General features: G+C 49.4%; 1 protein-coding gene across 13 annotated transcripts in view; it reads left to right on the forward strand.

Annotated features, from left to right (window-relative positions):
* The window catches only part of PTPRT (protein tyrosine phosphatase receptor type T), a 956692-nt gene that overhangs the window by 354286 nt on the left and 588747 nt on the right, over window positions 1-13659 (forward strand). For all 13 annotated transcript variants that reach the window (XM_066235857.1, XM_066235861.1, XM_066235858.1 and 10 more), the window contains one exon: window positions 5225-5306. In XM_066235857.1, coding sequence (XP_066091954.1) covers window positions 5225-5306 — 82 coding nt within the window. The remainder of the gene's footprint in view (window positions 1-5224; window positions 5307-13659) is intronic.

Below are 13659 nucleotides of genomic sequence, written 5' to 3' on the forward strand. Positions count from 1 at the left end.
GATCCAGGTTCATCCTTTGAAAATTGCCTGCTGAGGTCACATGTCAATTTTCCTTTTGAAGAGTTTATTTTGTTGAGTCTCCAGAATTCCTGACAAAAAACAGGTCGTTAACTTTTGTGCTATCCATATATTATAGATAATTTTTTCAACTTGCCCTGTGATTTTTAATGTTGTTTTAGACTTTGTTAACATACAAAACATACTTTGACATCATAGTTATTAAAAAGGTATTGTATATTTAAGAAATGCATAATATTCAATTTTAGGAAATTGATTTTTAACTATTTGTCATTAATTTCTAGCTTTCGTGAATGTGGTTAGAAAATGTACAGACCCAAACTGATCTGGTTTTATGTTTGACAGATTGATTGAAGTTTTACTTTGGCCTGTTATATGATCTTTGTGTATGTAACTCTTGAACATAAACAGAAATTTCATTTTCTATATTCATTAACATTTGCTTAGTAAATACATTAGTATTTATATTATTTACATACTTGATAGATGCATGTTTTTCCCCTCTGTTTGATTGGTCAGAATCGAACATGGGTTAAATAAATATAAATGGGTTTTATTTAAAATACAGTGTGTCCGTAAAGTCATGGTGCACTTTTGACGGGTCACAGGAAATCAACAAAAGACGATAGAAATGTGAAATCTGCACCTAATAAAAGGAAAACCCTCCCAGTTTCTGTAGGATGATGTGGCAGCATGTGCGCATGCGCAGATGATGACGTAATACCGTGTATACAATGGAGCAGCCCACGGCCATGCCAGTCGAGATGTGGACGGTACAGAGGAAAGTTCAGTGTGTTCTGTGACTCGCTAAATTCGAATCTGTGACCAAAGTGCAACGTGAATATCGGCACCCACATAGGAATCACATTACTCAGTGGGATAAGCAGTTGAAGGAAACTGGCAGTTTGGTGGAGAAACCCTGTTCTGGTAGGCCATCAGTCAGTGACAAGTCTGTAGAGGCTATATGGGATAGCTACCTAAGGAGCCCTAAAAAATCTGTGCGTGAGCCCACATCAAACTGCACTGAATAGGTATGAAACTGGGAGAGTTTTCCTTTTATTTGGTGCAGATTTCACATTTCTATCGTCTTTTGTTGCTTTCCTGTGACCGGTCAAAAGTGCACCATGACTTTACGGACACACTGTATAACTGCTATTTGTTTTTTTTCCATCATTTTCTCCTGTTAAGTCTGTTGACTTATGCATTCTTTTAAATGACCATTTTAGTGCACTTAATAGTTTTTATTTTTGTCTTAATTTTTTTACTTATTGATTTTAGTGAGTAAAAGAGAGAAAGGGAGAGAGAGAGAAATCAATTTGTTGTTCCTCTTATTTATGCATTCATCAATTGATTATTGTATGTGCCCTGACCAGGGCTCGAACTTGCAACCTTGGCGTATCAGGATCATGTTCTCACTGAGCTACCTGGCCAGGGTGGTTTTTAATCTTTCTTTTGGTTTAAATCCTACTTTGATGCTTTACGTTATTTTTGCAACTACTGTTTTCTGTTCATTTGTATTTTTCTATTATTTCCCTTTGTTCCACTTGCTGTTATTAAGGTTACCTGAGTCATTCTTTTTAGGTGTTTATCTTATAGCACACAATTACACTGTCTGTTTAGACAGTCTGAGAACTTTTCTCTATTTTAACCTATTTATATTCTGTTGTCACAAATATTTTTTGCTACTTTTGTCATGTATATTATACAATTTGAATACTTTTTTTTTTTTTCATTTTTCTGAAGCTGGAAACAGGGAGAGACAGTCAGACAGACTCCCGCATGCGCCCGACCGGGATCCACCCGGCACGCCCACCAGGGGCGGTGCTCTGCCCCCCAGGGGGCGATGCTCTGCCCATCCTGGGCGTCGCCATATTGCGACCAGAGCCACTCTAGCGCCTGAGGCAGAGGCCACAGAGCCATGCCCAGCGCCCGGGCCATCTTTGCTCCAATGGAGCCTTGGCTGCGGGAGGGGAAGAGAGAGACAGTGAGGAAAGCGCGGCGGAGGGGTGGAGAAGCAAATGGGCGCTTCTCCTATGCGATTTGAATACTTTTATACTATTTCTTTATAAGTGCATCTTCTGTATTTGTTCTGTTTTCTTTTTCCGGTGGACTTTGGTTTCTTCTAATTATTAAACATATAATTAGATATGTGATTGTTGATAGAACAGCCTTCTGCTGACTTCCTCCTCTGGGGGCTGAGGCAGCTCTCCCCCTTTAATCTCTGCAGACTGTCCCCCTGCCTCCTGCACAATTTGGTTTCTTAATTCTCTCCAAAGGACACGGCTATCTCAGTAAACCCCTCTTCCAGAATGCCTGCCATTGCTGGCGCCAGCTGCTTTATGTTCAGTGGGACTGTCATTCCCAAGTCACTTTGCATAATAACCAGGCAGCCATATGTTGACTTAGAGGAAGCTGCCTCTTCACACCCATCACCACCCTCTCCAGGAGGTCCCTGCTCACCTGTGATAGCTGTTAGGCTCTCTGCCCCACTGAGATGCTGACACCTGAATCCACTAACCTGCGCGGATCGCAGAAGATTCCACGTGGAGGTTGTCCTGTTGGTCTCATCAATCACCTTGTACTCCACCTCCAGGCCTGAACTGAGGAGTCAAGGACGGGAGGGAATGGGCCTGCTGTGTAGGCTGCTGAGGTGCTGGAGACAAGAAGCCATGAAGACCTGACCTCGAGCAGTGACTTTGATGCCCATCTGGTTCGGCCCAATGTTGTTCCATACGGTTCAACTTAACAGCAGGGCTGGAAAGACACAGGAAGGCTTGAGAACTGCTGAGAAGACAGACCCAGCAAAGAAAAGGATTGTGAGGAGCAGGGAGAAGGAGAAGCCCAGGCAGATGCCCAAATCCCAATCTTCAGGGACTTGGTGGGAGGTAGTGCAGTCCATCGAGGTCCATATTTCAGGAAGGATGGCCCAATGGGCAGTGAGAGGGAGAGAGCTGGAAGGGAAGGCCACTCCCATGGTTTCAGTTTGACTTTTGAGGATCTGTGTGATAGTGAGGTGGAAGTTCAAATTTGTGAGCCGGACAAGAGTGACAGGTGTTCGGGTGGAAGTGGAGAGCTGGGCGTGGGATTGTCAGTGACTTGGCAGCCCCGGAAGGATGAGTGTATGCAGTGAAAAAGAGAAGGGGAAGAAAGAAATGAGAAAAGGAGTCCACATTTGAAGGCTGAATGTCAGAGAAGTACTTCAAAGAAACCCATGATAGAATAGTCCCAGATTGATGAGAAGAATGATGCGAGTGAAGTGTCACCAGAGCCTAAGAGCAGATAGACCCAGAAAGAGAGAAGCTGTGGTCATTGGCAATAGTAGGAAAACGGATAAGGGTTTAACATAATCATAGCAACCATTCCCGGAGAACCATGTGCCGCACATTGTTTTAACCAGTGTATTAACTCCTTTAATCTGAAACTTTTTCCAATGCTGTAGACACTAATTACAGATGAGGAAACTGAGGCCCCGAGCAGTAAGGTCACGTGCCCGAGGTCACACACTAGTAAGTGGGACAGCCAGGACTAGAACTCAGGCGTTCTGATCCAGAGTCTGAGAACTACACTGGCTTTCTTCTTAACGCGAGATAAGGATGGAAATACGTCTATGGAATACAGCGTTTAAGAGATGGTGAATTAGGCTCTGCCATGAGAGCAGTTTTGGGGGAGTGTTGGGGACAGGGTCCAGATGATAGCGGGTTGGAGTCTTACAGTGGGAAGGAAGGAAGTGTTGAGAGTGAGCGTAGATAAAACTACTGAGAATTTTCAATGTGATTGACCCACAACTGGGTTAAACCAGAGAAGAACCTGCTGTCAGAGGACAGCGTCTAAAGAGTCAGAGGAGCCAGAGCGTTTGCACGGGTCAAAGTCAAGAGTAAAAGGAAGGGTTTGGCAATGCGGGATAAAAAGAGAGAGCCAAGAAGAGCCAAGAAGAGCCAAGAAGCTGGAAAGTACCGTCGAGGTCGTGGTCAAGAATACCAGGAAAGGGGAGGCGGTGGGTGGTGTGTGGGAACCCAGCTTGTATTATATATCCTTTACACTATGTAGACAAGATGGGCGGGTAAGAAGTTACAGAAGATGTGATGCGGCTATCTGCTGGGACTGAGTGGGTGATGTTGAAAGGGGAACCTTTGTGGGGGGTACAGGAGCCGAGAAGGCAGTATTTGTAAGAGGCTTGCTCATGCTGTAATGGGGGTGCTCAGAAATTGGGGTTATAGGTGAGAATGGAATGGGTGATTGGCCAATCAATGGGGTGTGGGTACCCCTGGCTTGTTGAGAATACAAGGAGGGCCAGGCAGGCCTATAGACTCTAGAAATGTTGAGGTCCAGGGTACCGTAGGGGCCAGAGGAACGGGTTTAAGAAGAATGAGTTGGGAGAAGGTTGGGGTAGGAGGCCATGTCAAAATACAGGCAGATGGAATTTCTAGTTTCTGGAGTGGGGAAGGGCCGGCCTGGGCCCGTGGCTGACGCTGAGTGGAAGGTAAGGCCCCTGGAGTGAGGGAGGTCCAGGGGTCGGTCAGGTGGTCCACACAGGTAGTCACTTCTCCTCAATGGAGGTAGAGGTTGGCTGACAAAGAAAAGTGTGACCTTGAGGTGAAATGAAACCTTTACTGAAATAAGCAGTTTGGGTGGGAGTCAGAATGGAAAGTTACAAACATTTGTTGCCCTGGGATTCCCAGATACCAAGTTATACATGAGGCCCGTTTTTGAAAGGTGTTATTGAGAAATTGAGTGGACCATGCTCCTTGGGGATATAGAATCACACCGGGGTAAAACCTCCTTTTCTGATGGTAGCTTCCAAGATAACCTCCTCCCGCACCCTTGGTAAGCAAGTCGGGGTCCTAGGAAGTAATTCTACTCTGTGCTTCACTTGGAACCACAATGAAAGGGTGCAGATTGGGGTCTCCAGGCCATATTTGGGTTGGGTTTTTTTTTTTTCCTGCATCCAAGGGTAATTGGTGAAACCCATTAAAAATGCTCCATGTGGCTGACTCTTCTTTCGCTCGTCACCCGAGCGCGGCCTTGCTACCTTGTTTCAAAAACCCAAGTCAAACGGCAGGACGGCATCTGGACCCGATGTCGGGGCCTCTGTGCGTGGTTCTGAGGGGAAGCAGCGCCTTCGGGGCGCGGGGCCGGGCAGGGGGCTAGGACCAGGGCCTCCGGCCACGGCTGTGAGATTGACTCCCGCCCTGTGTGTGTGTTGCAGGTGATATTTGAATCCGTCTCTCTGAAAGGTCACCCTGGCTACATCGCTGTGGACGAGGTCCGGGTCCTCGCTCATCCGTGCAGTAAGTCTGTCCCCTCCCCCCCCCCCGACCCCGCCTTACTCCGGGCCAGACTGCTCAGAGGCTGCCACCCCCCCCACACACACACGCACCCCTTCATTCAGCTCTCAAACATCTCTCACTCTCTCTGTTTTTCATTTTTTCTTTTTTTTTAAAAAAAAACCCTTCGAAAGTGCTTATTTGCTCAGTGCAATCAGTCCTGAATGAGTCCATAATTTTGCCGGCCTGTTCAAGAGGCCGCGCCTCCCGGGATGTGCAGAGAGGGGCGCGGCGTCTTCCTTCGAATCCCTCCCCGTTATTAAGGCAGTCCGGAGTCCTGATTGTTTATTCGGGGGATTCAGACCGCTGAAGTGGAAGAATGAGAGGGCTTTGGATAGAATCATGGGCGATTGTCTTAAATAAAAGGAACGGCCCCAAAACACAGTGTGCGAAAATTAGCACACTGTTCACTCACAGGGAGAAGTACCCCAAAGCTATTAATTTTTTTTTTATAAAGTAATTTTAAATACACTCATCAGCTCTGGGTGGGCGTAGAGGAAGGTTTCTCGCAGTGGTTAGTGTTCACGGCAGTGTCGAGAGTGCTCACGGGCAGCCCAGTCCTCCGCGCCCGTCAATTTTCCCCTTGAGCATCTCTCTCTTCTCCGTGTTTATTGTCAGGTGTTTGAGTGTGTTTGAGCAAGGAGCTCTGTGTCCCGGGCTCATTAACCCTCAGGGGGAACGTGTCCCAGATGTAGGTAGTTGGGATGACATCACGTCGCACTGGGCGGGAGGCAGGGGCGTGCGTGGGGATGGTGGGAGCCCCTCGGAGGGCGGGGTGGGATGCCAGCCCGTTGGTTTGTCTGTGTTGGCACGTTGGGGACTCTCCTCGGTGTCTCAGCAGGTCCTCTGGTTCTAGGCAGCCCTTGGGAGGGCTCTCTCTGCTCCCTCCTAATAGCCGTGAGTCATGCTGTTGGCTAAGGTGTCACTTGCTGTCCCCTCAAGAGATGTCAAGCGCCCTGTCCTTCTCCGCCTCCCAGTCCTCCCCGTCTGGGGCCCTTCTCCTGTCAGCCCCATCCAGGCGGCTTGAACAGAAATGACTGCCACTGCAGTGTGTTTGTCAGAGCCCGAAGGTCCCTCGTTCTCCTGGCCCTGGGATGCCATCGTTCGACTCACTGTCTCAGAGCACCTTCTCTGGAGGGGATCGGGACAAGTTCCAAGGGGGTTGGGCAAGACAGTATCTGGGGTAGCTGTGAGTTTGGGGTCTGTGCAAGAGACCCTCCCTTCCCGGAAATCAGCCAGCATCTCAGCAGTGCTGAGTCCTGCTGCGTTCCCCTTTCCTCTCTCTGGTTAAGGTACCCCACCCCCACCCCCGCCGAGTTACTGCCTGAGTCTTTGGAATTTTCTCAGATGGGTCTGTCTTGCCTGGCAGATGTCTCTGCTGAACCAGACTTCACGTGAAAAGGGTCCCAGAGCCCCCCACCCCCGCCATGCAGGGATTACATAGTGAGTATGCAGACGAGGCCCCTTTACCAGGACCAAGTCTTCCTCTCTCCATTCCCGGGAATCGGCGGCGGCTGCCTGTCGGAGAAGGAGCGTTGACCTCAGACTGGCAGCTGCCTCGGGAGATGCTGTCCCTGATGTCCACTCGACTTCACGCACCCAGCCCTGCACAGCTGTCAGGTGTGAGGCGTTGTCTCTGAGACAAGTCCCCTGCCCTGCACACGTCCCGCCCTCAGAGAGGACCGTCACCTGGATGGCATCCGGCTGCCTCCCTGCTTCTCACCCTGTGCTGGAACTGGCCCTTGCTCCCTCTAGCACAGGGGTCCCCAAACTACGGCCCACGGGCCGCATGTGGCCCCCTGAGGCCATTTATCCGGCCCCCGCCGCACTTCCGGAAGGGGTACCTCTTTCATTGGTGGTCAGTGAGAGGAGCATAGTTCCCAGGGAAATACTGGTCAGTTTGTTGATTTAAATTTACTTGTTCTTTATTTTAAATATTGTATTTATTTCAGTTTTGTCTTTTTACTTTAAAATAAGATATGTGCAGTGTGCATATAGGGATTTGTTCATAGTTTTTTTTATAGTCCGGCCCTTCAACGGTCTGAGGCACAGTGAACTGGCCCCCTGTGAAAAAAGTTTGGGGACCCCTGCTCTAGCAGATGATGGTTGCCTCTTCCCCGGAGAACCTGACCTGGCTCTCTCTCCCAGCACCCAGAACTCGGCTCTGATGAGGAGTTTTATCTCCACCACGAGGCTTTCCAGCGCACCTGTCTCTTGTCCCAGCCTCCACCACCTTCAGGGTCCGACTGATAAAGCTTTGCCTTGCTCCCAAGCACTGCTCATGGTTTGCCATTGCAGCCATATGCTCCCTTCTCTTTGAGAGATCTCCATGGGACAGGGTCCTCTGGAGGCGTGGGGATGCCTTTCCGTCCCCAAAGTCTTACGGCCCCTCTCAGAACCCTCCCCTCCTGGGAGCTGCTCCTGAATTCAGGATTCTCCTGGCAGCCGCGTCCTCCTCCTGCTGAGGCGTGGGTATTGCATGGTTACAGAATTACTGAGAGCCAGGTACCCAGCCAATGGGCCGTGGGCTTTGACCCAGGAAGATGCAGCCCTGGCTGTGTTCCTGCATCAAGTGCTTCGGCCGAGCTCAACCTTGATGCTTAGCGGCCGAAACTCAAACTTCCCGAAATCAGAATGTGAGGACCCTGTGATAGTGGCTGGAATTGGGAAATTTCCATCGAACTCTGTGCACAAACACTGGAAGTGCACGCAGTCCTGAGCGGTCGAGCCGCCGCCAGGCAGGTGCCGCATGGGCCTGAGCAGGGTCGGCAGAGGCCCCGCCCCGGGGGCCCGTGCTCAGCCCTGGGCTGGCAAAAACCCCGTCCCGGGGGCCCATGCTCAGCCCAGGGCCAGGCCGGCTGTCTTGCCGTCCTTTCTTTCAATCACTAAAAGTTTGAGCACTAGCTCTGTGTCAAGAACTTGCGCTGGACACAGGAGAGACTCAGTGGATCGAGATAGGTTAGGTCCTTGTTGCCACGGTGCGTACTTAGCCAAGGGGCAGGCAGGGGGAGGAAAGACAATAAAGAAGTAATATTAAATAAGTCACTAGTGTAATTTCAGAGAGGGATAGGTGCTACGAATATAATAAATGTGAGTGACTGAGAGGTAGGAAGGCTCCGTAGATAGTGGCCCAGGGACACGTCTCTGAAGATGTGATTGGAGCTGAGCCCCAGGTCATGAGGGGTTCACTGCATGACGATTTGGGGTGGGGCCATGCTAGGCAGAGGGAACAGTGAGCGCAAAGGCCTTGCCGCGGGAATCGGGTTGATGGCGTGAGAGTGTCCCGGGCATCCATCGGGAGCGCAGGGAGAGCGGTCTGAGCGCATGCTGGGAGGGAAGCCAGACCTGACTGTGCAGGGCCCTGGCGGTCACCACGAGCCGTTGCGAGTTTTTTTTTTTTTTTTTTTTTTGCATTTTTCTGAAGCTGGAAACAGAGACAGTCAGACAGACTCCCGCATGCGCCCGACCGGGATCCACCCGGCACGCCCACCAGGGGCGACGCTCTGCCCACCAGGGGGCGATGCTCTGCCCATCCTGGGCGTCACCATGTTGCGACCCTCCTGGGTGTCGCCATGTTGCGACCAGAGCCACTCTAGCGCCTGGGGCAGAGGCCACAGAGCCATCCCCAGCGCCCGGGCCATCTTTGCTCCAATGGAGCCTTGGCTGCGGGAGGGGAAGAGAGAGACAGAGAGGAAGGCGTGGCGGAGGGGTGGAGAAGCAAATGGGCGCTTCTCCCATGTGCCCTGGCCGGGAATCGAACCCGGGTCCTCCGCACGCTAGGCCGACGCTCTACCGCTGAGCCAACCGGCCAGGGCCCGTTGCGAGTTTTTAATTGTTAAGAGATCACTTCGGCTGCTCCACATGGAGCATGAGTTGAAGGGGAAGAGAGAGTAAGGCGGGAGATCTATTAGAAAGTTCTGGAGCCATGCAAGAGAGTGTGGCAGCCTAGACCGGCCTGAATGGAGAGGCCTCCGCTCATCATTCAACAAGTCTTTCCTGGGCAGGGCCTCTCTGCCCGGCACTGTTCTGGGTTTATGGGAGTAAGACAGATTCATTCTCTGCTCTCGTGCGCTTCCCTTGAAGTTAGAGACACAGGAAATTAAACAACAGGTGACTCTTATGATCTGTAACGGGTGGTGTATTAGCTTGCGAGGGCCGCCAATCACAAAATACCGCAGTCGGGGGGCTCACGCAGAGCTTTCTTTTCTCCCAGCTCTGGAGGCCGGAAGTCCAAGGTGGAGACGGAGTTCGGTTTCCTCCAGGCCTCTCTGCTTTGCTCGCGGATGGCCCTTTCTCCCTTGGTCTTCAGGTCGTCTCTCCTCTGTGCACGCACGCCCCTGGGTGTCTGGGTGTGTCCAGGCTTTCTCTTCTTGTGGGGACACTGGTCAGATTGGATTAGGACCCATTTTAACAACCTTGTTTTAATTGAATCCCCCCCTTGAAAGGTTCTGTCTCCAACCTATTAAGCATTAAGGCTCCGACATATGAAATTTTTTTGGGAGGGGATACAAATTCAGCCCATAGCAGATTGCAAACCATGCTATAGAGGAACATAAACCCCAGAGATGGGAGAGCGGTGGGCTGATTAGACATACATTTAGGCAGCAGCCAACTGGTCCCACAGGGCGGGTTAGCGTGGGAGCCAGAGGCATCAAAGATGGTGCATACCCAGAGTTGTGGCGGAAGCTCCTGGTCGCAAGCTCAGGCAGTATGAGTCTCGGGAGAACTGAGGTCCGCCCTCCCAGGTACTGACTGTGCGTGGGTCCTGTTGGGGCTGCTCACGGGATCACGCACTGTCCATCGGACTGACAGCGCTTCCCCCCAACTCCAGTCTTAATATTAATGCATTTATCACTTCATTCAGAGAGTGTTAAAAATGTCACGAGACTGAGAATTCTGCATTCTGTTTATGTCAGGATTTTAAAAAAAAATTTAGTTCTCCACTTCTGTTCTCCAGAACATATTGCTATTAACATATGGTCAGTGTTGATCAATAAGTATGCCAGAAGTCTCAGGGTGAGGGGTCAGGGCCTGATTTGCCATTGTATTCTTGATTGGTTTGAGCTAAAGTCAGGGATAGGAACCCTTGCCTCGCCACTTCTGAAACAGTGACCAAAACGACAGGCACGATCCTCAAAGGAAGTAATTTCCTCTTAACAGACTGAAGCTTCTCGTCTACATTTTATAGCCCATTTAACATTTTTGTGTTATTCGTAAGGTATTTCAGCATTAGTTACCTTCCACCGTCATCTCTCAGTGTTAGCCGTTAGCCCGGCCACTGCAGTTACAACCGTATACGAGAAATGTTGGCACCAATTTTCCATTCAGTTTCCAAGTTTCTAGCTCCTAAGTTGACTTTTAGAATTTTTTAGACTTTTTATTTTTCATACCAACCTTGTGGGACAATGTCACTGAACCCGTGGAGTGTCTGCGATGCGTTTCTAACGGACGTCCTGAGCTTCCTCCTCAATTGTGCGGCTTCCTGCTGAGCGCTGTCAGGTTTAAAGCGCGAGATAAAGGGCAGAATAATATGTCTTCAGTTGCTGCAGTGACATCTGCAGGAGTTTAAATGTCACCAGCATCAAGGCGTTTTGCCCCAAGTGCACAGCAGTTTTCTGTTAACCCCATTCAGCGGAGTCCCATTTTTTGAGGTGCTGGGTCTCAGTGGGGAGCGAATGTGGAATGCTGAAAACCACAAGCTGGCGGCAGGCTGGGTTCCAAGGTCAACTGTGTTTGGCTGGAGGTTGGTGAGTTGAAGCTGGTGGGACAGTTCTCCCCACCCCCCTGCCTTGAGCTATAGATGTTGGGGGGGGGAATAACAGTTGAAAGAGCACAGGGCTCGGAAGTGAACGAGAGAGGGGGGGGATGGGGAGGGGAGGAGGAGTGGACAAACCAGGAGCTCTGAGAAGTGGACCAAACCTGCCCCAACGTAAGGAGACTGTCCAGAGAGACCTGTCGTGATCTGGGGATGAGACCAGGGCTCAAAGGTCAGAGGCCATCATTGATTCGTATTGATGAATGTTAACACTGGGGGGCCATTATGTCACTAAATTCTCTACGGTTGAACCTAGAAGGGAGGAGAAGGGATGAAAGAATCAAGGCCAAGGTCTGCTGCTTCAAAGGAGAAGGGGGTCAGAGGAAAGCAGGGACATTGATCCAGAGAGGATCCATTTCTTTCTTCTTCTTGTTGTTTTTTTTTTGTTTTTTGTTTTTGTTTTTTTTTTTTTTTTTTTTTTTTTCTGAAGGGAGAAGCGGGGAGGCAGGCAGACTCCCGCATGCGCCCAACGGGGATCCACCCGGCATGCCCACCAGGGGGCAACGCTCGGCCCATCTGGGACATTGCTCTGCAGCAACCGAAGCCATTCTAGCCCCTGAGGCGGAGGCCATGGAGCCATCCTCAGAGCCCGGGCCAGCTTTGCTCCAATGGAGCCTTGACTGCAGGAGGGGAAGAGAGAGACAGAGAGGAAGGAGAGGGGGAAGGGTGAAGAAGCAGATGGGTGCTTCTCCTGTGTGCCCTGGCTGGGAATTGAACCTGGGACTTCCACACACTGGGCCGACGTTCTACTGCTGAGCTAACCGGCCAGGACCGAGAAGATCCATTTCTAATGGCGTAAATCCTAGAGCTTAATCCATTTGCCCAATGTCCCCCAAAGGTAAGGGGAGGTGTCCATTTATGAAACCGAGTACAGCCTCCCAGCATTACAGTGAAGACTCTGAGCTCCCTCCCTTCAAGGACTAGATCAGTGGTAGTCAACCTGGTCCCTACCGCCCACTAGTGGGCGTTCCAGCTTTCATGGTGGGTGGTAGCAGAGCAACCAAAGTATAAATAAAAAGATAGATTTAACTATAGTAAGTTGTTTTATAAAGATTTATTCTGCCAAACTTAGCGAAAATCTGACATAAAGTACTTGGTAAGTAATTATTATTATATACTTTAACTTGCTGTAACTCTGCTTTATAAATTTTATAAAGTAAAGTTACCTCCCTACTTTATAAATCACTATTACTGTGGAACCGGTGGGCGGTTAGAAAATGTTACTACTAACAGAGATACAAAAGTGGGCGGTAGGTATAAAAAGGTTGACTACCCCTGGACTAGATGTTCCCTTTCCTCTTTTAACCTAAGGTGTAAACGGGGCTTGGGTTCACAGTATTTCCATGTGAAGAATAGACTTGAACGAATAGTTCCAAAAATAACTTTACAAATTATACAAGAGAGCAAAAAGGAAACAGGCTCCGACAATCAAAGCAGCATGACATTAGTCAGGTTGACTAGATGCAGGGGGTCTTTAGCTCTGAGAAGCCCACGAGGAGAGGTTCCTTGGGCCTGGGACTGTTGACGTCACTCTAGCGTGGTATCCCGGAGGTAGCGTGAGGAGGGTCTGTGACCTGCTGTTATTTGTTTCAGAACCCAAGCAGAAGGTCCCTGGTTTTGAATAATGAGTCTGCCTAATCTCACCAAGGTTCTTGGTTTTGCTGAGCTTTACAGGTGGTGACACAGTGTGGTAGACCAGATAGTTTAGAGGACATAGACCATGGGGACAAATGATAAAGAAAGGGACCGCTTGGGATAAAATATGTTCAGGAGCAGTGAGAGGAACGTGGAGAGTCAGCCTAGTCTTGCCTGTGAACCCTTTCTGTGGACCCTAAGTTCCGGATGCCACCGATGAGCTCCCATTGCCTAGGAAGCCAGAGAAGGCACTCATTAAATGCTGATGTGGGGGCTAAAGTGGACGTGGTCTGAATTCTGTTTCTTTCATTATGTAGCCTGGGGCAAATTTAACCTCATGAGGCTTGGTTTCTGCTTCTCTAAAAGGGAAATAATAACAGTGTTTGCTTTTACAGGCATGTGATGAAGTTATATGAGATGAAATATCTGAAGCGTTTATCACAGTACAGTGGTACCTTGAGCTACAAATTTAATTTGTTCTGTAACAGAACTCGTCAGTCAGTCAACTTGTATATCAAACTGCCAATACTGGGCCCGTGCGCCAACTAGTGGCAGCTTCCCGAATCTCGTATCTTGAAATTTCGCTCAGATCTCGAACAAAAATACGGACCGAATCACAGCTTGTATCTTAAAAAAATTTTGTATGTTGGTCTGTTTATATCTCAAGGTACCACTGTAACTGGTATTGTAGGAGCTTTTAGTAAATGACATCATTATCTGTCTCTCTGGATATTTGACTCTAGAAAGGTGGCCTGAAGCCTTAGTTGAGCCTCCTTGATCCTCTTAACAACCCTCTGTGTGGCCTCATTCTAGTTGATGACTGAGCCATCACTGATTTGGTTGATATAAGGACCCTTGGAATTTTTT

This window comes from Saccopteryx bilineata, chromosome 6 (assembly GCF_036850765.1).
Source record: "Saccopteryx bilineata isolate mSacBil1 chromosome 6, mSacBil1_pri_phased_curated, whole genome shotgun sequence".
NCBI lineage: Eukaryota > Metazoa > Chordata > Mammalia > Chiroptera > Emballonuridae > Saccopteryx > Saccopteryx bilineata.